The sequence below is a fragment of the Salminus brasiliensis genome, chromosome 21, assembly GCF_030463535.1.
Source record: "Salminus brasiliensis chromosome 21, fSalBra1.hap2, whole genome shotgun sequence".
Lineage (NCBI taxonomy): Eukaryota > Metazoa > Chordata > Actinopteri > Characiformes > Bryconidae > Salminus > Salminus brasiliensis.
The window spans coordinates 5,220,732-5,247,975 of NC_132898.1; the positions used below are offsets into that span (position 1 = coordinate 5,220,732).

At 42.9% G+C, this 27,244-nt stretch overlaps 1 protein-coding gene across 1 annotated transcript in view; it reads right to left on the reverse strand.

The window, feature by feature from the left end:
- Positions 1-27,244, reverse strand: part of rnf123 (ring finger protein 123) — a 176,115-nt gene that overhangs the window by 77,134 nt on the left and 71,737 nt on the right. Inside the window, exon 35 of the mRNA XM_072665512.1 lies at positions 24,904-24,988. Within this exon, the coding sequence (XP_072521613.1) occupies positions 24,904-24,988 (85 nt within the window). The remainder of the gene's footprint in view (positions 1-24,903; positions 24,989-27,244) is intronic.

The following is a 27,244-nucleotide window of genomic DNA, read 5'->3' on the forward strand; positions in this document are numbered from 1 at the left end:
TTACTGTGGTCATCACATGGTAGTTCTAATGAATATTGAATGAATCAAAGCTGGGTCAGAATTGATTATTTGACTGCTGAATAAATTGGGTTATTTATTGGCATCGGCAGAGTTGCACATCAAAAATACTGGATATTGGTATCGGCCCACATTTGTCATACTTCCCTGAATATTATTATAATATTTTAGATTCCAGACTTGCAACATTCTCATTAATCCATCATACAGATCATTGTAATTAGCACTGTTCTGTTGATTATACTCGAGACCAGAACAACTATAATGAAACCACCTTCCAAGAGGAGCCTGAAACCAAACAATTCGAGAACATCCATCACCAAGACAATCGAGAAGAGCGATTAACGGTAGTTTCAGCCAGAAACCTTTCAGCCAGACAGCGAAACTTTAAACATGGAACAGAATCAGAGGATCAGGCTGGAGAGCTTTCTGTACTACACTTTAAAGAACAGAAGCTGGAGACCTAACCTCCTCCAATCTCCAGCAGATTTATCATCGCTCCACCTGCTGGCACTTCCTCTCCATGAAGCCGTCCAGATCAGCTTTCCTCCCTCGCCTTTCGCCTCTGCCATCAGCACAAACAACTTGAACTGGAGCAGCTTGGGAGTGAACGCAGAAATCAATAAAGCACCCGAATTAACTTCTGCATGAGTCATCAGGCTAATATTTATTGCCTCCATCAATATGCTCACCAGGACGTGAACAGGTACCGAATGTTAGTGCTGCCGATTCATCATTCCCCTTAAAAAAAAGGGGGTAAAAGAAGAGCACCAAGCACTCAGACTGAGATTATACACTACACAGAAGTGAATCTTTAAGTGTGACGCTAATAATGAGCAAACCGTCTGGCCATGGTCTCACAGCACACTGTATTTCAAAAAATCAACCAACGTACAATACCTTCACTTCACTAGTTAAGTGACTGCATCCAGACTGCAATGAGGAATGATTTTCAAATGTAATCAGGGCTTTGGGACTGGACTGGACGCGATTAGCATTAAATGCAGTGCTAATAAATCAGCCAAGCGCTGCAGAAGCCCTTAGGTCAGTGATGTTGACTGACTGGACTGTTTCTACTGCAAACGTTAGATTAGATACAGTGAAATATGAAGATCTGGGTAGATTAAGATTAGGTTAAGATAAAGTATAGGTGTAGATTAAGGTGCAGAATTAAGAACAGGGTAAGACTACGTTGAGTCTAAATGAGATTAAGATTAGGTGTAGATGTAGATTCAGGTGTAGGTTAAGATTAAGTTTAGGTGAAGATTAAGTTGTAGGTTAAGATTCGGTTTAGGTAAAGATTAAGGTGTAAATTAAGATTAAGTTTAGGTGTAGATTAAGGTGTAGGTTAAAATTAAGTTTAGGTGTAGATTAAGGTGTAGGTTAAAATTACGTTTAGGTGTAGATTAAGGTGTAGGTTAAAATTAAGTTTAGGTGTAGATTAAGGTGTATGTTAAGATTAGGTTTAGGTGTAAATTAAGGTGTAGGTTAAGATTAAGTTTAGGTGTAGATTAAGGTGTATGTTAAGATTAGGTTTAGGTGTAAATTAAGGTGTAGGTTAAGATTAGGTTTAGGTGTAGATTAAGGTGTAGGTTAAGATTAAGTTTAGGTGTAGATTAAGGTGTAGGTTAAGATTAAGTTTAGGTGTAGATTAAGGTCATCACATGGCAGATTTAATGAAGGGAGTCTGCAAGTTATCGCCTGATGCAACCTTGCGAATTCAGTTTAACCTGGGCCACTGACTCAACCTCATGAAGAATTCATAAGGTTCATAACAAGCAAGTGCAATTTCCTCTAAACGAAGTCAAAGCTAACCCTACGAACTCTGAGCTGGCCCGTAGCGATGGCCTTCATCTTATATATTCTTTGATGTTGCTGGGGCTGCCTTTCAAATTGGTAAGTGGTCAAAAAATGCAATCTGCAACCAATGGACAGGAGAAAACGCCTCTGTATTTGGGGAGGAAAGGGGAGGAAGGTCACAGCCAAGGCCATCCTGGGTGTGGGACATGCAGTCAGTAAGTGTGTAATGTGCTAGCCCTCCACCCAAACCCTTCCCTTCCACTCAAGCTGCTAAGTCAATTACATCGTCACAATCTAATTAGCGCAGCACCACGAACTGCATCCGATGCCTTTTAGCAAACAGTAATGGAGGTAAAACGTTGAGGCAGATCTTTCTTCTACAGGAGGTCAGCGTGGGGAGTGTTTGTGCTCGATCTTTTGATCACTTAAGGAAAATGCAGATGAGATGGTTTGATTAAATATGTATGTGTATATATATATATATATATATATATATATATATATATATATATATATATATATATATATATATATATATATATACACCGACATGGTAGCGATGCTGGGCGAGGCCTTACCTTCACAATAATATCAGTAAAATAAGCAAGGAGACCCAACCTGCTGGCAAAATGTAGTCCTTAGACCATCAGTATGAGAAAACGTCTCTTGTAGGCAATAATAATAATAATAATAATAATAATAATAATCATAAATCCAGTGCTTGGACCCCTAATCATACTAATACATACTGATTAGTACTGGAGGCGAGGATATCTGTGATTTTTGAGCTTTTGAGTATGGTCAAATTCACAACATGGGTCATCCCACCAGTATTCAGTGTACCAGTCCTGGTATACCACCTATCCTTGCACTAGTAACTGAATAATACGCATTAAATTTAATAACTGCATAACAAGCCCAAGGGGGTACAAAGGCCTGCTTCTTCACTTTCATGACCTACTTCTAAATTCATGGTTCCTGAAGCCCCAATAAGATGTTTTTTTTTTTTTTTTTTCAATTTGACCTCGCAAAAGCACCATTTAAAAAACCCAGACTGACGTTTGCCCGCAAGCTGGCCCATTTGCCAGTTTCCTTGACTAGGGTTAGCACTAGAGCTGGGCAATATGACAATGTTTTATTGTATCGTGATAAATACTGTGATAAATATCGTGATAGATATTGTGATTAAAATTGTGATACATATCGTGATAAATATCGTGATACATATGATACATATAGTGATAAATATCATGATAAATATTGTGATAAATGTCATGATACATATAGTGATAAATATCATGATAAATATTGTGCTACATATTGTGATACATATCGTGATACATATCGTGATACATATCGTGATAAATATTGTGATACATATCGTGATACATACCGTGATACATACCGTGATAAATATTGTGATACATATTGTGATACATATCGTGATACATATCGTGATACATATCGTGATACATATCGTGATACATATTGTGATAAATATTGTGATACATATCGTGATAAATATTGTGATACATATCGTGATAAATATTGTGATAAATATCATGATACATATCGTGTAAGTCTTTAAATATTGTAAAACAGTTTTTACCATATCGCCCAGCCCTAGTTAGCACGTCTTCAGAATGAGCCGTAAGGCCGTACTCATTCCTCTTACTGAGGACAAAAGGAAGTGCCATAATTTGCACAGCAGTTTTAATGATGCCTTTTTCACTGCAACAAGAGAAATGAGGCTTCACTTCAAAGTAGGGAGCTTTCACCTTCTTATGGAGCAAATTGTTTCTAATATTCCCAGGTAGCCAAGCAATGGGAGTTCGCTAGTCATCCGTGGCTGGGAGTCCCAGGCAGCACAATTGGCCTAGCTCTCAATGGGTGGGTAGGGGGTAAGACATGAAGGAAGAAAGTGCAGTGGTGGATGGAGCTGTTATTTTTTATTTGATTTTTCTTCTAGCACCAGCTGCAGAGAGCTGCACGCCTGACACTTTTGTTAATGGAGGGTGAAGCTAGCGCTAATGCATCACATCTTCGCCCTCCTTTGGCTTTGTGAGCGGAGCAGAAAGGAAACGGGCTAATTAAAACGTACACAGACACACTTCTGGCAGCGCTTCATCAAGCCATGCCAATGGACCGGACCCATCTAATGTGTGGTTGGTTAGCGTGGGGGCGACCCGGGGAAAACTGGCACAAGCTGTGGATTCATTTTAACCGCTTTAGCAATGCCCGTCCAGGGGTTATGCCTGAGTAAGGCTACTCCATGCTATAAGCTTTGATGCTAACGCCTCAACACTTGGATGCCATGGGGGCCAAAATGTGGTTTCAAGGATAACCTTGAGAATAGTATCTTTAGTACTGATGAGAATATCTCTTAACAAACACAGCCATTAGTGGCAATCATTGGGGACCAAGCACTACTACACAGCACAACCCAGCCTGAAATCAGTCAGAATTTTGAAAAGTCCCTTCATTTCTGCTATTTGTAGATCAGGGGTCTACTTAGAGAGGCCTAGGTTCACCACAGTTCAGGCCTGCTGTGGTTGGACGTTTACATACACTCCTCAGGGACGTCATGGAACGCCAGTTAATACGTGACGCTAACTTTACAGGTCACTAAGTTTACAGTTTTAAACCAATGAAACTGTTGAAGATGGATTTTGACTGTACCTCTCAAGTGTCAGAAGATATGGGCACACACCGCGATGATAATACCGTGGTGGTGAAGCTGGTGCGAGGCCGGTGTGGTAGCAATGCTGGCGCAGTAGTGATGCTGATGCTGGGCGAGGCCCTATCTTTAAAATAATCTCCTTTCAAGCAAGGAGACCCAACCTCAGCTTATCTAGGATTACATCTCCCCCTGGCAGCACAGATACTTGTTAGCTTTGCGGCAAAATGTAGTCCTCAGACCGTCACTCACTCACTCAACCAGTCAGTAACTGAAATTGCTTCTTCAAGCCCTGCCGGCTAGGCGGTCAGTCAATAATAACAATAATAAAAAAAAAATCTGGTGCTTGGACCCCTAATCATACGAATATATACTTATTAGTACTGGAGGTGAGGATATCCGTGATTTGGCATTTTTAGCTCGCTGTAAAAGCATGGTAAAATTCCCATCATGGGACATCCCACCAGTATTGACTTCTGTCCTGGTATACCGCCCATCCTCGCATTAGTAAACAATGCACAGTAACTGAATAATAAGCCTAGGTTTAAGGGAGTACTCCCAAAGAGCTTCCTAGCCATCATAACCCACTTCCAAAGTCATGATTCCTGAAGCCCCAGCTAGAATGTTTTTTTTTTTTTTCTGTCTTTTCAATTTACGCCATGAAGCCACAGCTGCCACGGACGATTAGCCTCGAACGCGCCACTCAGCAGAACCCCAAGAGAAAAATAATGGATGCTGTGAACCGCAGCGCTACGTCATGCACACGAGTTGCAGAACAATTAATCAGCATAGCTACCGAAATCGCCCGAGCACCGGATCGCCACGGTGGCGCATCTCTTAGCCACCTCAACCCAGAGGTACGCTCTTCCCCCTTCTCCGCTGGGGAGCATTGAGGCAATCAGACCAAGCCACGCTGGCACAGCTCCCGCAAAGCTCTTTTGCTCTTCCCGATAATTATAGACAGCATGGGAGGAGAAGAGGGGAGATGTGAAGGGATAATTGGAGATGAGCTCAGCTCCCCAGGCTCTGGGAGCACAGAAAGCTGACCTCTTACAAACGGCATGCCATTAAAACGAGCAGGCTGGGTCACAGGGCAAGGAGAAGGTCCTACTTAGGGCTGTGTGATATACACGATCTGTTAATCACAATATTAGGCAATGCGGATGTATTATTGGGCACATATACTGTATGATATCACACAAATGAGCCCTCTAATCAATCCCTGATCATTATTATAAGCACATTAGCTACAGCTATGGGGCAGGCTGTACAAAACAAGCAAATATATATATATATATATAAATATATATATATATATATATATATATATATATATAACTCAATAACCAAAATACTAATCGTTTAAGAACCTGGTTCCCTTATGGCTGTAGAGCGGCATGTGCTCCGCAGGTAGGATTCTGGCCTCCCTTCAGTGGAGGCTACTGTTTTTAACTGACCTCACAGTGGACCTCACCTCTGAGTAGAATTTCAATTTGCAATCATCATGCGTTATTATTCATCGTGATGGTGATGGTGAGGGTGACGATTCGCCCATAGTGCCTCCTTACTGAGGTAAGATGACCTTCAGAGATCGATAAAACTGCAGTCAGCGTATAACTGAGGAGCTCATCTGCAGTCAAACAGGCAAAGAGCATTCTCAACATGCATGTTTCACAACAACGTCAGTGGTGTAATAAAAGTGATTTACAAATAAAGTTTCAGATAAAGGCTGATTCAGGCTCCTGTGTCGAGTAGCCTATGCAGGTGTATGATTTAATACTTGCTCTGCCACCAAAACACTAGCCTGGCTGCCGGGAGCCAGAGCCAGACTAGCCAGACTAGTGAAACGGGGGTGATTATTTGTTGGAGTTGGAGCAAAATAGCTGAGAGGAGAATCACATGGCCATTGAATCAACTGAGGCAGAAGGAGGGTACCACCGATACCACTTTTTTTTTCTTTCTGATACCAGATTTTCAAGTATCTGCCGATACCCAGTACCGATACCCGATACCAGCTCCGACCAAAATCCTCGATAGACCCTCAATAAATCCTGATATTTATAGAGTTCTACTTATAGAGTTTATAGGTTGTACTTGTTTATATCTGATCCCAAATAAGAAATAATGAGCTTGAAAGAACAGCGTTTACTGGTTGAGGAACTGCACATTTAAAAGGTTTTAGAGCTGAAAAAAGAAAAAATTGCCACAACGCAGAAACACATGCAGACAGGGAGGCATAATCTGGTTAAACCTCACCTAACAGCTTTTAACTGGTGTTTAAATTCACATTTCAGAGCAGTGAAAAAACACCAGTTTAGAAACAGAAAGTGTTTATGCAGCAATTTAAATTTAGTATTTTGAGATTTGTTGTTGCTTATTTTTGTCTTAAGTAAGAAAGAAAAAAGTTAATCTTAAGCTTAATAAGCTTTTTTGTCAAATTAATGTCAATGCGTAATGTGCATTGACGTCACCGGTTTGGACGTCCGTGGTTTCCGGGGGGGTTCTGCAGCCAAACAAAACGAGGCAGACATGAGTGAATGTTTTGAAACTAGTCTCCTAGTATCTGGAAGCATCTAAGAGGCAATGTCATAAGTTCATCTAGCATTAAGACATATTACAGTTCATATATTAGCAGTTGTGATATTAAAACAATTTTTGTTAAGAGGAGACACTTTGTTTTCAGTTGTGTATCAGTTAATATTTATTAGCAGCCATGGTAACTTCTACCTACTGTTCAGAACAGCAAATGTTTACAACTAAGCACAATGTATAATTAAGAACTCGTTAAGAACCTTACTACGACTCTGTCTTCATTGGATGGTTTAGCTTGGTGTTTAGTCAGAGTTTCCACACACTGCAAGAGAACACTACAGCTACTAAACTGCAGTCTGTGTTAGTCTTTACACGAGCTGCTGAAACTCTTTGAAACACTTTGGGTTTCAGAACTAAAATAGCACCACAACAAGCAACAAAAAGTGCTAAAACGTTCTATTAAATGCCTGTTTATTGGTAATAACTACTTATGACTGGCTTTTATTGATTGTTTAAACGTTTGGTTTCATAATATTTGCCAACAAAAGTGTTGTATGTATTAAAAAGTCGGCGTCAGTAAGCTTCATGGTCCCGGTGCTCTCTAATGCCAATACCGATACGTGCAAATGTATGTAAGTGCTAGTATTGACGCCGATACCAATACAGTATCAGTATCAGTATCTCACATCAGCGTACGCACAATTCACAATCCACTTTAGTCCAACTGAGTTTAAAAATGGGGGTAATGGCGGAAATATGATGCTATAGAGCGGACTAATCACAGTTGTCGTAGTTAACTTGCATTACTGCCTGTTCAAAATCAATAAGTCTTATGCATTCGGGTGTGATGAACCAGTGGGTTCAGGGCCAAACCGTAGGGAGGACCCAACAGTGGGCATCTTTTTTGTGGGTTATTATGCCCCCTACACCAGCGACAATTAGGACTTTGAGTTGTGGCCGGTATTGATGCCGACAATCCAGGGCAAACTCCAGTACAAATAAGGATGGTCAAACCTACTGCGAATGTGGAAGCGGCATTAGGTATGATGTGCAATGTAAATGTGGACGGAATGGCCAGGCACAGAGGTCATGCGCGAGGTTGCCGACGTAGCCAGTCCGAGTGGTGATGACGACAACGCAGCTTGGTTGTTCCTTGGCTTTTCATTGTAATTCACCCTGCTGTCAGCAAACTTCCTTATTGCTCAACAACAGCAGCCAGCACCATGATGCTGGACCATGTGTGACCAGTGGGTGTTTACATTGGGGTCTGTTCTTTTAGTAACAAGAAACAAGAAACAACATGTTATGGGTCATCTAAAAATTCCAATACACATAATTCTAGGCTAATATAAAGAATAATGTGACCTCTGGAGACAATCGGGCCTCTTTGTAACCTCACCTTCACCCAGTTATGTACGCAATCTCAAAATACTGGGGTCTGTTTCAGGTATGAACATCGAGCAATGAGCGTCAGCACCAGGCACAAACCACCCTTTATTTATCCCAATGTCAGGAGTCTCGGCCAAAACAATCTGGGTACAGCAACAGCATCCCTGATTAAACGGAGAACCAACCCTTCACGCCACACTCTTCTGCAGAAAATGACCACTGACAGTCTTTCAAACGAAGGGCTGCATGCCCACTGTATGTGTGTGGCTCTCGTGGCTTCGTGCCTTCTCCAATTCAACGTTGCAAACTCACTTGGTTCACTTCTGTCACAGCCTGCACTTTGATCAGCACCAGTCATCACCATGGAAACTCTTTTGCCATCCCAACTCCCACCTTCCTCACACCTTCAAAAAACCATCAGAGCAGGCAGTGGCCATTTATAGCCACGTTTGAAAGAGAGACTAAGGACTCGCTCAAGAAGTCTGAAGCCACAAAGGAGAGGAAGAAGCTGTTTTTATTGGTTGGAACGCTCTGAAGAAGGAGGTCTGGAGATATCTCAACCTCAAGTCTCAAGCTGAAGCCACACAGAAGCCCTCCTTACCTTCTCTAAACCTTCTATTCCACCTAGAAAGAGGAGGTATCTCATCATCCAGGGATCTGTGGTGTCTATCCTGGTAACTAAAGTGCAGTATTATAAATGTAGGCCTTCAGAGCTCCACTTTCACAGCTGTACTTCTGCAGTGGGACATTTCCTCAGGACATTCCAAAAAATTCCACTACCACCAGCAGACCACCATTATTATTAGGCTCATTCAATCCCAAGAAACTCCATTCCTGACCTTCTTTCCATCCTTCTTCATACTTCTCAAAGCATCTCCTTCGTTTACCTTGATCCTGACCCAGCCTCTAGACATTCTCAGCATCTGGGTCACCCTTAAAACAGCTTCCATCAAACCAAATCCATAAGAAGCCTGTAGTTGATTTGTCCCTCCTGGACAATTACAGACGAGTCTCCAGGTTCGGATGAGGTAGTTCCTACGCAGCCTCAGGCTGTTCTATCTGAACACAATCTGTAGGAGTCCTTCCTGTCTGGTTTTCACACATTCGCTAGCACCGATACTGAGAGATGTTAAAGAGCCCTGTGCTAACGCTGGCACACTTCTTCACATTCTTCTCCCTCTCAACCCCGGCGCTGCCTTTAGAACTGTCAATCACCACATTGTTCTGTCCCATCTCTCTTCTGCTCTGGCACAGTCCAGCAGTGCTTTAGATCTCACTCCTCTGACAGACAGCACTGTATTACAAGAGGCAAACATAAATCAAGGAGTGCCTCAAGGAGCTGTCCTTGGTCCTATTCTGTTCTTGGTCAAATCATCTGCATGCATGGTCCTTTAGTGCTAGATCACGGACGTACACTGACGAGCCAACGTAACGCTGATTATCTCGTAGTAGTGAATGTCGAGACTGGGGTAAATGTTAAATAGCTAATAAACAGTTAGCTAATAAAAGTTGGATGCATCTACATCTCGCCTTATTTTCCTTGGTTTTATACTATTTTAACTGTACTTTTATTGTATTAATAATGTGTTGTTTTTGCATTTTTCGCCTAGCTTTTGTTTCTTTTCACGTTGAACTACATTATAAATGTGTAAAAATTCCTACCCAAATAAACTGTATTATTAACATTAAATGTTAAACCCACATTTTTGTTGGCCCTAAAATTAAACACACATTTCCCCACCCAGTTCTCTGATAAACCATATTTATAGAACACAGAGTTATAGAAGACAAATGCTATATATATATATATATATATAAATAATACTGGTATTTTGTTATATTATATATATCTTCCTACCTTGTCTAATATATACACTCTTAAAAATAAAGGTGCTACAAGTGCAATTTTGAGTGATGCCATAGAAGAACCACTTTTGGTTTCATTTAGAACCATGTTTGAGTTCTTCTAATTCATCACTCATACAACCTTTTGTAGCATCTCTTTTTATATAGTGCTGGAAAAACTGCTCCATGCCTTCATCACTTTGTCTTGGTTACTACAGGGTGGGCCATTTATATGGATACACCTAAATAAAATGGAAATGGTTGGTGATATTAACTTCCTGTTTGTGGCACATTAGTTTTCAAGATGGGTGGTGACCATGCTGGCCATTTTGAAGTCGGCCATTTTGGATCAAACGTTTTGGTTTTAACGTAACTTTATTCTTTCATGAGTTATTTACAAGTTTCTGACCACTTATAAAATGTGTTCAAAGTGCTGCCCATCGTGTTGGATTGTCAATGCAACCCTCTTCTCCCACTCTTCACACACTGATAGCAACACCGCAGAAGAAATGCTAGCACAGGTGCTGCACATCTCGTATCTTCACAGCATAGGCAATTGCCTTCAGATGACCCCAAAGATAAAAGTCTAAGGGGGTCAGATTGGGAGACCTTGGGGGCCATTCAACTGGCCCACGACGACCAATCCACTTTCCAGGAAACTGTTCATCTAGGAATGCTCGGACCAGACACCCATAATGTGGTGGTGCACCATCTTACTGGAAAAACTCAGGGAATGTGCCAGCTTCAGTGCATAAAGAGGGAAACGCATCATCATGTAGCAATTCCAAATACCCAGTGGCCTTGAGGTTTCCATTGATTAAGAATGGCCCCACTATCTGAAGGCAATTGTCTATGCTGTGAAGATACGAGATGTGCAGCACCTGAAACTACAGATACTGGAAGCCTGTGCTAGCATTTCTTCTGCGGTGTTGCTATCAGTGTGTGAAGAGTGGGAGAAGAGGGTTGCATTGACAATCCAACACAATGGGCAGCACTTTGAACACATTTTATAAGTGGTCAGAAACTTGTAAATAACTCATGAAAGAATAAAGTTACGTTAAAATCATCGTTAAAATTTCTTGTGAAATTCTCAATAAGTTTGATGTGTCACATGACCCTCTTCCCATTGAAAAAACTAAAGTTGGATCCAAAATGGCCGACTTCAAAATGGCCGCCATGGTCACCACCCATCCTGAAAAGTTTCCCCCCTCCCATATACTAATGTGCCACAAACAGGAAGTTAATATCACCAACCATTCCCATTTTATTTGGGTGTATCCATATAAATGGCCCACCCTGTATAATTCTGTACCTTCAGGGAATATTAACCCCATCACTCAACACTGGTCACCCATTTCCTCACTATACAAGAGTAACTAGGCCTTGCATGGTCAACCCCTCCTTATACATTGTTCAAAGCACTTATCTATACACTCCTCCTCTACACTTAGGTCCTCTGGCACGGGGCTGATCGATGTTCCTGTAGTGCTTCAGTGCCACAGGCATTAAGCCCTAGAACTCCTTACCTAAATACAGTCGTGACGGCTCATCCATCTCCTCTTTCACAGCTGGACTGAATACGCTGAACCGTGCTAACCTCATAACCTCACATCACATCATCATACGTAAATATTAAAGCATGCAGACTTTGCTGACCCTAACAAATACTAAACAGGCAAGACAAGACGAGCACATTCAGCAATACCGTCGGACACAGATGGAATTTGGCCTCTGCCTTTAACCCATCCTTAACCCACCTTTGTGATCGTGGTATCACCAGTGCCTGGTAAGGCGGAGGCTGTACTGTGTGTTCTGTAATTAAATAATTCAATAAATAAGTAATCAAATAAATTAAAAAAGGCAGAAAGAAGCAATACATCACATTGTAACTGCGGTGGCTCTGGGCTGTTTGTCTTCTGAATAGCTTTTTAATAGTGCTGAGGACACTCAATATGAAGCTGTACGTCTCTTCTTGAGTGGCTCTATAATTGTTCTCCGCAGCCCGTCTTTCTCGCTGGTATTGATATTTCACTGTTTTACCATTTTCTTCACTTTTCATGCTGAAAGATTTTCCTTCCCAGCTCATCGTTAGAAATGAGCACTCCCCCAAGAACAGATGCCAGGAAATTCATTTATCATTTGACTCCTGCTTACGAGAGTGAGGGCCAGATTCATAAAGCTCGGCAATAACAACGCTAGACGCGGCACGGGTTTAAATGATGAAGCCACTGGGCTGGTTGTCTTTTTACTGGTATTTTTACATGTGAGGATGTTAACAGCCAATTCTAAGGAACATTTTAACGAGCTCATGCATATTAAGTATTCCATTTCCATTTACGGCGTTTAGCTGATGCCTTTATCCAGAGCGACTTACAAGGTTACTCATATTACAGAAGTGGGCCAATGTAGTGTTAGGAGTCTTGCCCAAGGACTCTTACTGGTGTAGCGCAGGATAGTCACCCAGACTGGGAATCAAACCCCAGTCTCCCACATGGTGAGGTAGCTCAGTGGCAGGTAGTGGTGTTGTCCGTTGCACCACAGCAACCAACCACAAGTATTAAGGTAAGTATTAGGATCTGAATAGTAGTTTATAAGAATCTGCCACTACTGATGTTTTTAGTCTGTGATTACATGTATCGTGATAAATATCGTGTATCACGGAAAAAAAAAACAGCCATTAAATATCGTGATATAGTACTTTTACATTTATGGTGTTTAGCAGATGCTCTTATCCAGAGTGACTTACAAGGTTGCTCGTATTACAGAGGAGGGCCAATGTAGTGTTAGGAGTCTGGCCCAAGGACTCTTATTGGTGCAGCGCAGCACAGTCACCCAGACCGGGAATCGAACCCCAGTCTCCCACATGGTGTGGTAGCTCAGTGGCATGTAGTGGTGTTATCTGTTGCGCCACACCAACCACACAGTATTTTTACCATATCGCCCAGCCCTACTTATACGCTGTCCACTGACAGTTTAAGGGGACCGTACCTTTGAGATTTACTCTTAAGAACCATGCAGGATAACACTGATGATCAGATTTCAATGGCACCGGTCAAGGGGTTGGGATCAACATATTAGGCAGCAACTGAACACAAGGGCAAGTCTTCAGATGACACTTTGTCTGGCCTAGCCTTCATACATCCTTTATACACTCACTGTCCACACCTACCTTGTGCTTCCACTTACTGGCCATTTTAAGAGGCCCACCTACCTTATAGGCAGAGCTGGACAATATGACAATATTTTATCCTGATAAATTTTGTTATTGTCATAACAATATGCTTTTCTAAGAATATCAAGGATACTGTAAGTGCTTAATAAACACTGATCAGCTGCAGGTTTCATTACTAACAGTGTGATTAGACTGGTTTATTTAGATGAAGAGCAGCAGGTGTTGAATAGAAATCACTGTATTCAGTATGGGAGAGTCTCTGAATAGTGGTTTATAAGAATCTGTCGTGACTATGATAATAAAAATTGTGATATAGTATTTTTTTATTGCCCAGCCCTAATTTGAAGTGCTGTGTGTTTTACGGCCTAACCTAATAATTATAACCCTTATTTCAGTAAACAGAACGATCACAGACAGAGTGAAGAAGGTAACAGAAGAAACCAAAGAACTATGAAAACTGTCCTTGTTGCCATCTCCACACCTCATTTAAGTAAAGTCCTCAACAGGAAGCCAGCAAAAAGGAAAGTGCCACGTGTCACACCACTGATTCCCCCGTTAACGACTCCGGATAATATGAGGCCATTTCAGCCGAAGTTAAATCCTTTCACTTTTCTCTCTGAAAATAGAACAGGTGTTTCTGAGGCTATTTCCTGCCCTGCATTTTTCAGAGTGGGAGATAATAACATAGCCGTTATCCGAGGCATTTGTTGTTTTCCTGGTGCAACCTTTTTGCCGCGGTTGGTCAGGTATCGGTATGCACGGAGACGGAGACGTACAGCCTGTTAATGAGAACAGGAACACTTTTTTTTGCTACACTGTTAAAAGGATAAGATCCTTGAGGAACTTTTGGAGGTTCTTCAGTTTGAAAGTGTGGAGGAACCTCTTAAGGTGCTTCGAGGAACCTTCAAAGGTGGTGAAGGCCGTGTCGCCTTACCTGAGCATACTGCAGAGCAAGCTTCAAGTGCTTGAGTGGTTTCAAAAGATGAGAGAACACAAGGGCAAGTCTTCAGATGACACTTTGCCTGGCCTAGCCTTCATACATCCTTTATACACTCACTGTCCACACCTACCTTGTGCTTCCACTTACTGCCCATTTTAAGAGGTCCACTTACCTTATAGGCAGAGCTGGACAATATGACAATATTTTATACTGATAAATTTTGTTATTGTGAAAAGTCTTTAGTATTTTTACCATATCGCCCGTTTGGTGACACCATACCTTTGAGATTTACTCCTAAGAACCATACAGCATAACACTGATGATGAGATTTCAATGGCACCGGTCAAGGGGTTGGGATCAACATATTAGGCAGCAACTGAACTGTCAGTCATAAAGATCTGAGAAACTTTGACAAGAGCAAAAATGTGGTGGAAGGACGACTGGAGTAGAACATCTCCAAAAAGGTCTTGTGGGGTATTCCCAGTATGAGTGGTCAACACCTACTAAAAAAGCTTCAAAAAAGGACAACCGGTGAACCGGCGACAGGTCATGAACACCCAATCAATGCTCATTAATTCTCATGGAGGTCCCACCTCACAACTTACAGGACTTCAAGGATCTGCTGCTACTGCCTTGCTGCCAGATACCCCAGGACACCGTCATAAGGGGCACCTACACAACTATAGGTACCTGGTTTTCAGATTACGGCTGGTCTATGTAGCTACTGCTTCATCTTCAACAGGCTAACCAATGGCAGTAAAGGTTTACTATGATAGGCTGTAGTAACCTTCTACACCTCCAACCTCCAACAGAACTGCTGCTGACTAGACAGTATTAGGGTAGAGGACTATTTCTAGCCCAGTAGAGACAAATCACAAAGGGCATACCGTTAGATGCTCTGCTTCTATATAGTTTCAGAGTAAAAGCTTAAGGTGAAGCTTCTTATAATCTTCCTATACTTGACACTGATTGGATTGTAGAAGGACGTGCATCAGATGTTGGCCTGTTGGGTCGCTTTTCCCGGATAAAATTACGGTACAGATTCATCCCCTTTTTTACTTTCTTGCTAATATGGAATTTAAAAATTGTGTTTAAAAAACCCCCAAAAAGTGTTTTCACACTGCAAACTAAGTGGTTCAGCTGATCTGAACCAAGACCACCTCTTTTGGTTCTTTGTTTTGGACCAAACCGAAAAATGACTTTGGGTTATGCAACAAGACAATGACCCTGTATGTAAACTACAGAATATATAGTTCAGAGTGGAAGCTTAAGGTGAAGCTTGTTGATATCTTGTCGATGTATAAGTTTATTTGAGCTTTAACGCAAAGCCACGCAGCCTTCAAGGGTTAATAACTCACTTAAGACAAATCATGTACAATCTAATTGGACAATAAGTGTTCATTTGCTCAGAAAAACTGAGCGAATCTTCCTGGATTCAACAAGCATGCTGGCATGTCTAGCATACCAAATAAACCTGGTTATGCCGGGTCCAGGTCTGCCAGACTGGCCCAGATTCTTTGTGAATAATACAACTTGGGTACAGTGTTCTGACATCCAGCCCCCTTCCATTCAGCAGAACTGAGGAGTGAAACAACTGGCCTTGGGCGACAGTCGAGCTTCCCTGGTTCTGTGCCCTCCAGCAAGTCTATTTTTAGCGGGACTCGCATTCGATTTTTCACACTTTGACAGGTGCTCACTGACAGTACTCTTTATTCCCAAAGCGCCTCAGGTCAAGCAATATGATTGTCGGCGCAAGCGATTAGGATCTCCTTCAAAAACCAATGGGCTGTAAAAAAAAAAAAAAAAACGCAGTAAAATAAAAAGGATGCAGTGGTTAAAACGCTGCCCTGACCCTTATTTCACCACACGGTAGCCGTCCGGGGCTGAAGAAAAGGCCTTTAACATGGACAGGTCTCATATAATATGTGGTTTCTTTTGGGGATGCAAGGCTCCCTGCCTTGTGTCGAGAACAGGCTTCCAGCTTAATCCTCGCGCAGAAAGAGACATAACAGACCACCCATCAGCTGTCAGCTGTAACAGTGTCTTATGACAGCTGCTTTAGCACAAACCAAGATTTCAAAAAGCTGGCAGTACGATTAAAACAAGCGCCCAGAGTGAACTGAAGGCCACATGAACTCCTTAAATGTGCAGATCTCTGTCTTCTTTCTGTTCTTATTATTCTCTCTGACATTACTGAGCACCACACCTGATCAGAGAGAGATCCTATTGCACTACAAAGTGAGCGCTGCTATTGCAATGGCCAGTCAGACGAAAAAGAAGTAGGTGGTGGAAGTAACTTTTTGGAAAAACCTGGATACTAATAAAATGTGGTGTTAATATCTAAGGGCGTCTTCATACTCGAAAGTCAGACTGAGGTTCGTCTTTTTGATACTAATATACCTGTATATTTGGTCCGGTTAGTTCCGGTTTCACACTGCAACTTTGCTTGATATGCCTACATCCCGATGCCCTGTCTAACTTGGGTTGTCCTAATCCAGGTGACCAGTCACTCTGGGCTGATCAAGGCATTTTTTTAATGGAGCCTGATTCATATCCAAAAAAAATGTTTGGAGGATGAAGAACACCACACACCAACCCTAAAACCACCAGAAACAGCATGGTGAAGGAAGCATCACTGAGTGGGGCTGCTTTGCTGTCTTAGGGCCTTAAGCTGAAAAGACTTTGGGTTATGCAACAAGACAATGACCCTGTATGTAAATCAACTACAGAATGGTTGAAAATGATGGTTTAAAATGGTTTTAGAATGACCAAGCCAGCTTCATGACCTGTACCTTATTAAAAAGCTGTGGCATGACATAAAGAGGACTTAAAGAAATCTTGATGAACAGAAGCACAGGAGGGGGGGTAGTCTATAATTTCTCCTCAACATTGTGCAAATTTTATTTGCAGCTAGAGGAAACGGTGGAGGTGATTTCTGGTAAAGTTATTGAAGATATCAACTTCAATGGGTCACTTACTTTTTCTAACCTGCAACGTGGACGTTTACTCGATGAGCTCAACAAACGGCATGAATAGTACAACTGTTTGTTTGTGTGTAATTAGTTCAGTCAGACTGTGTTTGTCCATAATTGCGACTCTGATAATGATTCGAGCATGTTTTTATTAGCAATCCATGCAGTAATCCAGGTTATTCACCTACTTTTTCGTACAAGCGTATATGCCAATGGATTCTAGATGATCTGATGAAACTGCAGTGAAACTGACTGGCAAGCCACCAAGCTGAAGTGATGACTGAGTAGTCAATGTTGGGCTGGCTGTTATTCTGCCCAAACAACTCCTGAGGCAAAGAGAGACTGCTAACAAAAAGTGTAAATGCGACCTCAAAAAAAAAAAGTTCGGACTCGAACCTGTCCGAACAGAATGCGAATGCTAATCAGTCTGTAACTATGTAATTAGTGTGGTCATTGAGTAATTACACTGAAATACTCTAATGAAATCAAATCAAATGCATAGTAAAATTATAATTTTATAATAAAGTTACAAAGCACTGATAAGGTCTTTTCATTGTAGAAATTATAGAGCATGTCAATAGCATTACGGCTACTGAACACACCAACCCTATTCACAATGGATCATCTCTTGTCAGGTTGTCACATGAATTTGCTAAAAGAACACAAGAAGAATAGGATCTGAATTATGACGGATCATACAAAAACATTGTATAACATAAAAATTTATTGAAATTCCTGTCTGCCGTGTCCCTTTCACCCAGGGTCCAGTTACAGGCTAAAGCACTCCCCAGTATTAGTCGTTATATGTATGATATGGAAATTATATGGCTTTTCCAACAGCAGTTCTGGTCACTTCAGAAGATTCTAGCCGTACATCTGGAACCGCAGCTGCATCGGGTATGGTTTTGTCCTCGCCCACTAGCTGATTAAAGGCATACTGAGCTAGGTGTGGGGGTGATCTTGCCGGCTGGAACTGCTATATTGTTTACTGGGGTTGGATGTTGGCCTCTGCCGGCTGGTCAAATAAGAACAAATCTGTTCTGGACTACAATGGAGTTCAGAGAAGTTTGAAAGAACAAAAGGGAGCTCTCTCCAAGGTCTTCATCCACAGAGGCGAAGGAGAATGATCTGACGCTGTAGAGCCCAGAGTTAAACGTAAGCTGATGAGTTATGTAACATATATATAAAGACTATGTACTCACAGAGGACAGCGGATTCATCCATCACTTCCTTCTGAAGCTGCAGCTATTTTCTAATGATCAAGCGGGTTGGTAATGTAAAGGACCATGACCGCGCAAAGGGATGGACGGATCCGAATGGTGCTTTGTCTGGTTAGACTAGTCTGGTTTTTCATCTACAGGGACAACCAGCTTAGCTCTTGCCCAGAATAGGGTCAAGTATAGTATGTTTTTAAAAGAGTTTGATCTGGTTTGAATTTGTCTACTAGCATGATCAACCTGACCAAGCTAGACAAGCTCAAGCTCAAGCTCAAGCTCAACAAGTGCTGGTCAATCAGCAAGACCAGCATCACCAAGTTGGTCGATCAGCAAGACCAGAATCATCAGCATCACCTAGCTGGTCAACCAACAAGATCAACTTCACCAAGCTGGTCGACCAGCAAGATCAACATAATCAAGCTGGTTGACTAGCAAGACCAGCATCATCAAGCTAATTGACCACAAGAACAGCATTACCAAGCTGGATGACCAGCATGACCGGCATCATCAAGCTGGAGGACCAGCAAGAACGGCATCACCAAGCTGGTTGACCAGCATCATCAAGCTGGAGGACCAGCAAGAACGGCATCACCAAGCTGGTCGACCAGCAAGACCAGCATCATCAAGTTGGTCGACTAGCAAGACCAGCATCATCAGCATCACCAAGCTGGTTGACTAGCAAGACCAGCATCATCAGCATCACCAAACTGGTCGACCAGCAAGACCAGCATCATCAAGCTACTTGACCACAAGAACAGCATTACCAAGCTAGTTGACCACAAGAACAGCATTACCAAGCTGGATGACCAGCATGACCGGCATCATCAAGCTGGAGGACCAGCAAGAACGGCATCACCAAGCTGGTTGACCAGCATCATCAAGCTGGAGGACCAGCAAGATCAGCATCACCAAGCTGGTCGACCAGCAAGACCAGCATCATCAGGCTGGTTGACCAGCAAGACCAGCATCATCAAGCTGGTTGACCACAAGAACAGCATCACCAAGCTGGTTGACCAGCATCATCAAGCTGGAGAACCACCAAGACCAGCATCACCGAGCTGGATTGCCATCAAGACCAGCATCATAAAGCGCCTGACTAACCTGGTAGCTAACCAGTACAGGGTATGTTTTCACATGGATGATCATCTTTTCAACCACCTTAACCATCAAAGACCATCTGAAAGCAGCTACCAGTCACAGCTGGTCTTGAGCTGGATTTTCCAACAAGCCTTGAAAGAGCTCTGATCTCTGAGGCCTTCAGAAAAAAGGCAGTAGATGAAGACGGGTCTGAGAAGGCTTTAAAAAAGACAGACTCAGGACAATTCCGCTGTCCACTAAATCATTTACCAGTGGAACAACTGCCAACATGGCCAGGTCAGGCCGCCATAGCATGTCACGCCAAAGTTCAGGCCTTCATAAGGCAAGATGAGATGCTCAGCTGTTTAAATATGTAAGAAAAAAAAAACAAAGACAAAAGGGTCTCCTGGTGCTGTTGTTATTTTATTTATTTATTTAGCATGACTGCAGAACCTGACCAGCACGCCTAAATGCATCCTACAGCAGGTCAATGCAGATTTCCATTCAGCAGTGAGGAAAAAATAGGAGCATGGCAGTAGATAGCTTCTAATGCAGTCAGAGGGAAAGTGCCGTTCTCTCCAAAAGTGGGTCAGAATGGAGCTCCAGGGAGACGAGCGATAACCCTCTTGAAGTCGGAGCATCTGAGTATTTGCTCGGCTGGGAGATTCCCTCAGACATTTCAGCAAAAGGTTTAGCATCTCTGGACGAGCAGTTGGAGTCCTGAAAATAAGATACTTCCCACAGAGGGCGAGCCGTAGTCCTCTGCAGTAGCAGTGCGTTTTATGAAGGTAGTTAAAAATAAAGACCACAGCATCATAAAACACATGTAGCAGGAAAAGTTGAGCATTACAGAACAACAAGGCAGCATGACGGCCTCCTTTCTCGAGCGACGCCTTTGCAGACGTTGCAGAAATGATAGAAGGCCAGAAATGACAGCGGATCTCCAGAACCAGCTCACGATTTTATAGACTTCTGCTGCCGGCGGGCTTGACGAGAGTAACAGAGAGAGACTTCATGGGGCTGTCCAGGACAGAAGAACATCAGCAGAACCTCAAATAGACGTTCCAGATAGTCTTGCTGTCCCCTCGGTGTCCTGAAGAGCAGCTGAAGAGACTGTAGTCGGTCAAATAGCCTAGCTAGCACGGCTACCTGCAGCAACCCATCTCAGAGCGATGCTTCCCCCAGCCACTATGTTAGCTTTTAGCCTAATACATATCCCCGAGGCAGCATTCGGCTAGGGTTAGCTTTTATCCTAGCATGGATATTAGCATTAATTAGCATTAGCTTTTAGCCTACCGTGGATACTAGCATTGTGTGCAATATGTGTTAGCTTTTAGCCTAGCATGGATCTTTCTGTCCGCTGTTCTCCAGGCACTCCTCCCCCCCAGTTAATTGGTGTTAGCTTTTAGCCTAGCATGGATACTAGCAGCAGCGTTTTTTTTTTTTTTTTTTTTTAAACAAGCTAAATAACTTCAGTCTTGGTGAAAAGAAGTCATCGAGAGACCCCACCTTGTGTCCCGGGGGGAGCCCCAAAACGGATACCGATATTGAAACCTTAAATACGGGCCGCTCTAGATACTGCAGAACCACACCCGTGCCGCGAGATCCATCTGCTTTTATGGTGATACTAGTCCAGATAGCACTGGCATTGACTTTGACACCAATACGAACCACCAGTGTAATTATCTGGCTGGCAGAAATCCACTGGAGCCACTGAAATGCTAAAAGCTAACGCCAGGCCAACCGCAGAGAAAGCTCTTGCGGTTATCCGGCACACAGGCTACAATCTCTTCAGCTAGCTCACCATGCACCCGGCTGACTGGACACTGAGAGGACCCAGAGAGGACAGCAACACTACGCTATGAGGTGCTAGGCTAAGCTAAGCTAAACTAGGCTATGTATAACAGGGGTGGTAAATAGGCCTGGTAAAATTTGAGGATTTTCACCCCAACCGAAGGCTGCAGAGCTACAACCGTGCAACGAGACACGTCTGCTTGTACGGTGCAACAGAACAGCAGAAGATATACTGCCCCCTACACTTCCTGCAGCGTATTACCATCTGTCAGAACACCTAGATGCATCACATGTGCATTAAAGATCACTTTTATTTTATTTATATATTTTTTTTTTACAAAAATAGGTGAGATAGTACTGGTAGAGACCTTCACACCAGCATACCTCTCCATACGTCGCACCATTTCCTCCCAGTCCTCAATCAACGCGAGAGCGAGAGAAAGAGACCAGGGGCGAGTGAGAGACAGGGCCCTGGGATGTTTCAGCTTTGAACCAGACGCAGAGACGCTGCTCTAATGAACATCAGGACGAGGAAACAACACGATTACGTCTACAGCTGCAGCCGCAAAGGCTGGAATTAGCCCTCCGAAAGACTCCTGAGTGTGTATTGGCACGATTCAAACATTTAGCCATCGAGCACAAGAGAAGTGGCTCCTGATCAGCAGAGCCGGGAGGGTCCTGAAGAGCCTCAGGAGGAATAATTACAGCCATCAGCAAAAGCAGGGCCATGGCAGAGCCGAAGAACAGCTACACCCAATATATTCTGAGTGAGGCAAAAGGGGAAGGCTGGCTTGTGAAGGTATATGCTGCAGTGGGGGCTGACCAGAGCAAGCACCGTTGTGGTTATCTGGCTTGCAGAAGTCCACAGGAGCCATTGAAATGCTAAAAGCTAACGCTAGGCCAGCCGGAGCAAGAGCTGACGCGGTTATCCGCCACACAGATGCCTTTGGAGGAGCTGAAAAAGGCTACAAGCTACAAGTCAACTAGTGTTAGCTTTTAGCCTAGCATGGATACCAGCATCTGCTCTACTCCAAGAGGTGCTTCCCCCTAGTCAACTAGGGTTAGCTTTTAGCCTAGCATGGATATTTGTGTTAGCTGTTCTCCAGGCAGTGCTACCCTCAGTTAATTAATATTAGCTTTAGCCTAGCATGGATACTAGCGTCAGCTCTTCTCTTAAGTGGTGCTTCCCCCTAGTCAACTAGGGTTAGCTTTTAGCCTAGCATGGATATTTGTTTCAGCTGTTTTCTAGGCAGTGCTACCCTCAGTTAATTAGTGTTAGCATTAGCAACAGCATGGATACAAGCATCAGCTGTTCTCCAAGAGGTGCTTGCCCCTAGTCAGCTAGGGTTAGCTTTTAGCCTAGCATGGATATTTGTGCCAGCTGTTCTTCAGGCAGTGCTACCCTCAGTTAATTAGTGTTAGCATTAGGCTAGCATGGATACTAGCGTCAGCTGTTCTCCAAGAGGTGCTTCCCCCTAATCAACTAGGCTTAGCTTTTAGCCTGGTGGTCTTTGCATTTGACTGTATTACAGCTTTGAATAGGCCCCGAAACGACTTCGCCAGTGGGCTGGGTTACGTAAATCAAAGCCAAGACTGTGATGTAACAGTTTTGGGGTTTTGGGATCGGCCCCTTTTCCAGCTCTGTTTTAGTTCTGCAGGATTTTCTTCTGAATGGTTTTTCACTCCCATGTACCGAAAAACGTGGAGCTCAGAGACGAGAGACCTGCTGAAGGACATTCTACTTCACAGATCTACTTCGAACATGATATGTGAAGCATTCTCCACAAATGCCTAGTCTCTTTTTCTTGTCACTGTTCACGCTGGCAGCGAGATTATACTGGGCATAGTCCGGAAAGCAAGCTCTGAAACAAACACCAGCTTTTAGGCCTCGTCTCTCGCACTGACAAGTTCCAGACAGTGTTTGACCCGAAAGATGACAGTTTCGCCGCCCACCGCCGAGATTTCCCTGGATATTTACAGAGCGTTTGAATTCTCTTACCACTCCGGCACCATTAGTAGGTCAGTTCTTAGGAAAGGGAGGCAGAATGGAAACAGGTAGGGAGCTACGTCCTGCAGGATGTGCCTCATTTCTGGCTTTGCCATGGCAAGCTCTGAGATTTCATTTCCCTCATGTGATAAAATTAATGAGGGGTTACAGGATGGGCTCTGCCCTTAATACTACAGGCCTAACTCACACATGTGTATGTGCACACAAACACACACAGGAGACAGAGGGTGGCAGACACAGCTCCCGGCAGCAGAGCATGCAATTAGTGTTGATCGCTTCTGGAGAACAGGCCACAGTCGCACACAATACTTACACACACACACACACACACACACACACACACACACACACACACACACACACACACACATATATATGCACACAGCTGGGTCGCTCACCCCACTTCCTCAGAGCTACTGCATGACAAGTGGCCTTTAAAAAGGAAGCCGACCTCCAGGTTTATGGCAAAGTCACAGGCAAACCGGACGCCGCTGCCAAAGTCCCGTCCAATAAACAAAGCAACTGGACCTGACGGGTTCTTTAAGGGAAGTGTGTTTGCAGAGCTTAAGCATTGGGTTAGTCTACCGCTCTACTGTGGGTTCTCCTCGAGTCTTGATGACCATCTCACACCGCTGTATGTCCTTCTAATGAATGCTTTCGGCTAGTTGCACCCCTTGCCGACACTGATGTGCAAATGTATATGCATACACACACTGTCCAGTCACTGTTGAGAAGTACTGCCAATATGAATGCAATCCAATCCTCACAGCAATGCGCCAAGCAGCAGAAAGCCTTCTTTCCTGGACAGTAGAGACAGTTACTCCAACAAAAGCAGGATCAACTATTTTTAATGCCCTTGATTTCAGCAGAAACAAGAAATGAGCAGGTGTCCCAATACTTTCGTCCATATAGTGTAGTTGATTTATTTATTTATTTATTTATTTTTTTGCCTAAACGAACTGCTACTTCCGAAAAGTGTTTACTTGGGTCACCAAAAAAAAAACTGGTCTATTATGATTACAAAATATAGACACATTGATTGATAAGCCAAAACATTATGACCACTAACAAATAACGTGAATAACGATCGCCTTGTAACATAAATATTGGGATATATTAGATGGTTCTCGTAGTCGAGGTGTTAGATGTAGGAGGAATGATCAAGCATAAAGACCTGAGCGATTTGGCCAAAAGCCAGATTTGGCAGAAGCTCGGCAAGGCTTATTTGTCCATGCCTTGTCCAGACCTTATATGGGATCTTCTACTACTCTCCAATAATAACAATGGTTAAACTAGCAGCAAAAAAAAAACCCAAAAGTCATAGTAACTGAAACTTTCCGATCCTCAGAAGTTCAGAATCAGCTGCCTTAATTGTGAGGTTCTCCTCCTCAAGTTGAGCGCTCCGGCTCCTCACCACACGGCGAAACAGCACTATAATGAGGTCAGAAGGTCGAGGACTCACCCTTGTCTCTCCGAGTCGACCAGAATGCGCACCAGAATTCCCGTGACCGCTACCAAGATGGGGTAATGATCCACGCTCTCCAGCCCTGCACACACAAGCAAACAGGCCATGTTTAAACCACTGCAACAGTGCCGAATAAACGCTGCTATTGCTATTAAGAGTGCGGAAGGACGTGGGGGTTTAGGAGATGCAGAGCAATTTCAATACAAGTCATTTAAAAAAAAAAAAAAAGAAAACAAACAGCTCCAGACCAATTTCTGAGGAAAACGTGACACACAACAGGCTAATGTTGCAGAAAAGTAAAAGATTGAATGGATGCTTGGTTTCATGCATATTTCATCCTGATCAACAGGGCCAATCTTCTCAGCAGGTACCGAACAAATCGCTCCACCACTCTGTTCAATATAATCCCCCCTCGATGCCGTCAGAATGCAATTTACTGATTTTTTTTTTAATACTGAGCAGCAATCTGGAGATCAGGCAGACAACAGCGTGAGGAAACCTGTGCACGGTCTTCAGTAATGATTCTGTCATTCTCTCCACGCAAATCATACCGGGCCCCTTCAAGCAGACGGGCCGGCGCTGGCGTTCACTTAACTAAAACTGAGATTTCTGAAGAGGAGAAAAACGCTTCAGCACAATTATTCCGAACATGGATTGTTGTAAAACGCAACAAGAGGGCCTGTCTGAATCACTACACGTAAACTAGAGAATTCAACTGATTGATCACTTACCCAGGATACCGAACTGCTACTTCCGAAAAGTGTTTACTTGGGTCACCAAAAAAACTGGTCTATTACGATTTCAAGAAATGAATATACTGCATATAGACACATTGATTGATGAGCCAAAACATTATGACCAGTTACTCCAACAAAAGCAGGATTAACTCTTTTTAATGCCCTTGATTTCAGCAGAAACAAGAAATGAGCAGGTGTCCCAATACTTTTGTCCATATAGTGTAATTTATTTATTTTATTTTATTTTAATTTTTTTGCCTAAACGAACTGCTACTTCTGAAAAGTGTTTACTTGGGTCACCAAAAAAAAAACTGGTCTATTACGATTTCAAGAAATGAATATTCTGCATATAGACACATTGATTGATGAGCCAAAACATTATGACCACTAACAAATAACGTGAATAACGATCGCCTTGTAACATAAATATTGGGATATATTAGATGGTTCTCGTAGTCGAGGTGTTAGATGTAGGAGGAATGATCAAGCATAAAGACCTGAGCGATTTGGCCAAAAGCCAAATATGGCAGAAGCTCTGCAAGGCTTATTTGTCCATACCTTGTCCAGACCTTATATGGGATCTTCTACTACTCTCCAATAATAACAATGGTTAAACTAGCAGCAAAAAAAACCCAAAAGTCATAGTAACTGAAACTTTCAGATCCTCAGAAGTTCAGAATCAGCTGCCTTAATTGTGAGGTTCTCCTCCTCAAGTCGAGCGCTCCGGCTCCTCACCACACGGCGAAACAGCACTATAATGAGGTCAGAAGGTCGAGGACTCACCCTTGTCTCTCCGAGTCGACCAGAATGCGCACCAGAATTCCCGTGACCGCTACCAAGATGGGGTAATGATCCACGCTCTCCAGCCCCAGGATACCGAGCTGCTAGGCTAATGTTGCTAACAAACACTGGTCCACGTCTAAACATTTTCAAGAAACCTTCGGATCTACCACAACTGGTTTGACGATCCTGTACCGGTGTTTTTCAACGGTGAATCAAACCCAAATATGTCCCACTCTTTATGTCCCAGGTTAGCACTGTTAGCGCTGCCAGTTGACAATGATGCAGGGGCAGTGGTGGCTCAGTGGTTAGAGCTATAGGGCTATTGATGACAGGGTTGTGGGTTCGATACCCGGGCTCGGCCTCGACCCATCGCTAGCGACGAATACGCTCGTCTTCTTCTAGTCCCGTTATCATACAGTATTTTGCACATCCAAACACCATGGACACACACCCAGAGATAGAAGTTGGACACTACTGTGATGATACACCAAATAGATAGACGGGCTAATAATCTGTATAATACTACTATAAGTATTATTTAACTAATCCAACACTGTATTTACTCAGTGAGATGGGATTGGTGACAGTAGTAGAAGTCCAGAGTTTGTAGCAAATTTAGCCTAGCATCTTTTGTTCTATACGAAAGAAGCACACTACCGATACCGAACGTTTTTTAACACATAGATAATATAACAAACCAGATATTAACTGAAGGTCAATGACGTACACAGACGTTCCCTGACCAGAGATTCATTATTATTCATATTACATTTTAGGCAACAGCATTAGTTAGGGATGGAGTTAATAGATCGGGTATC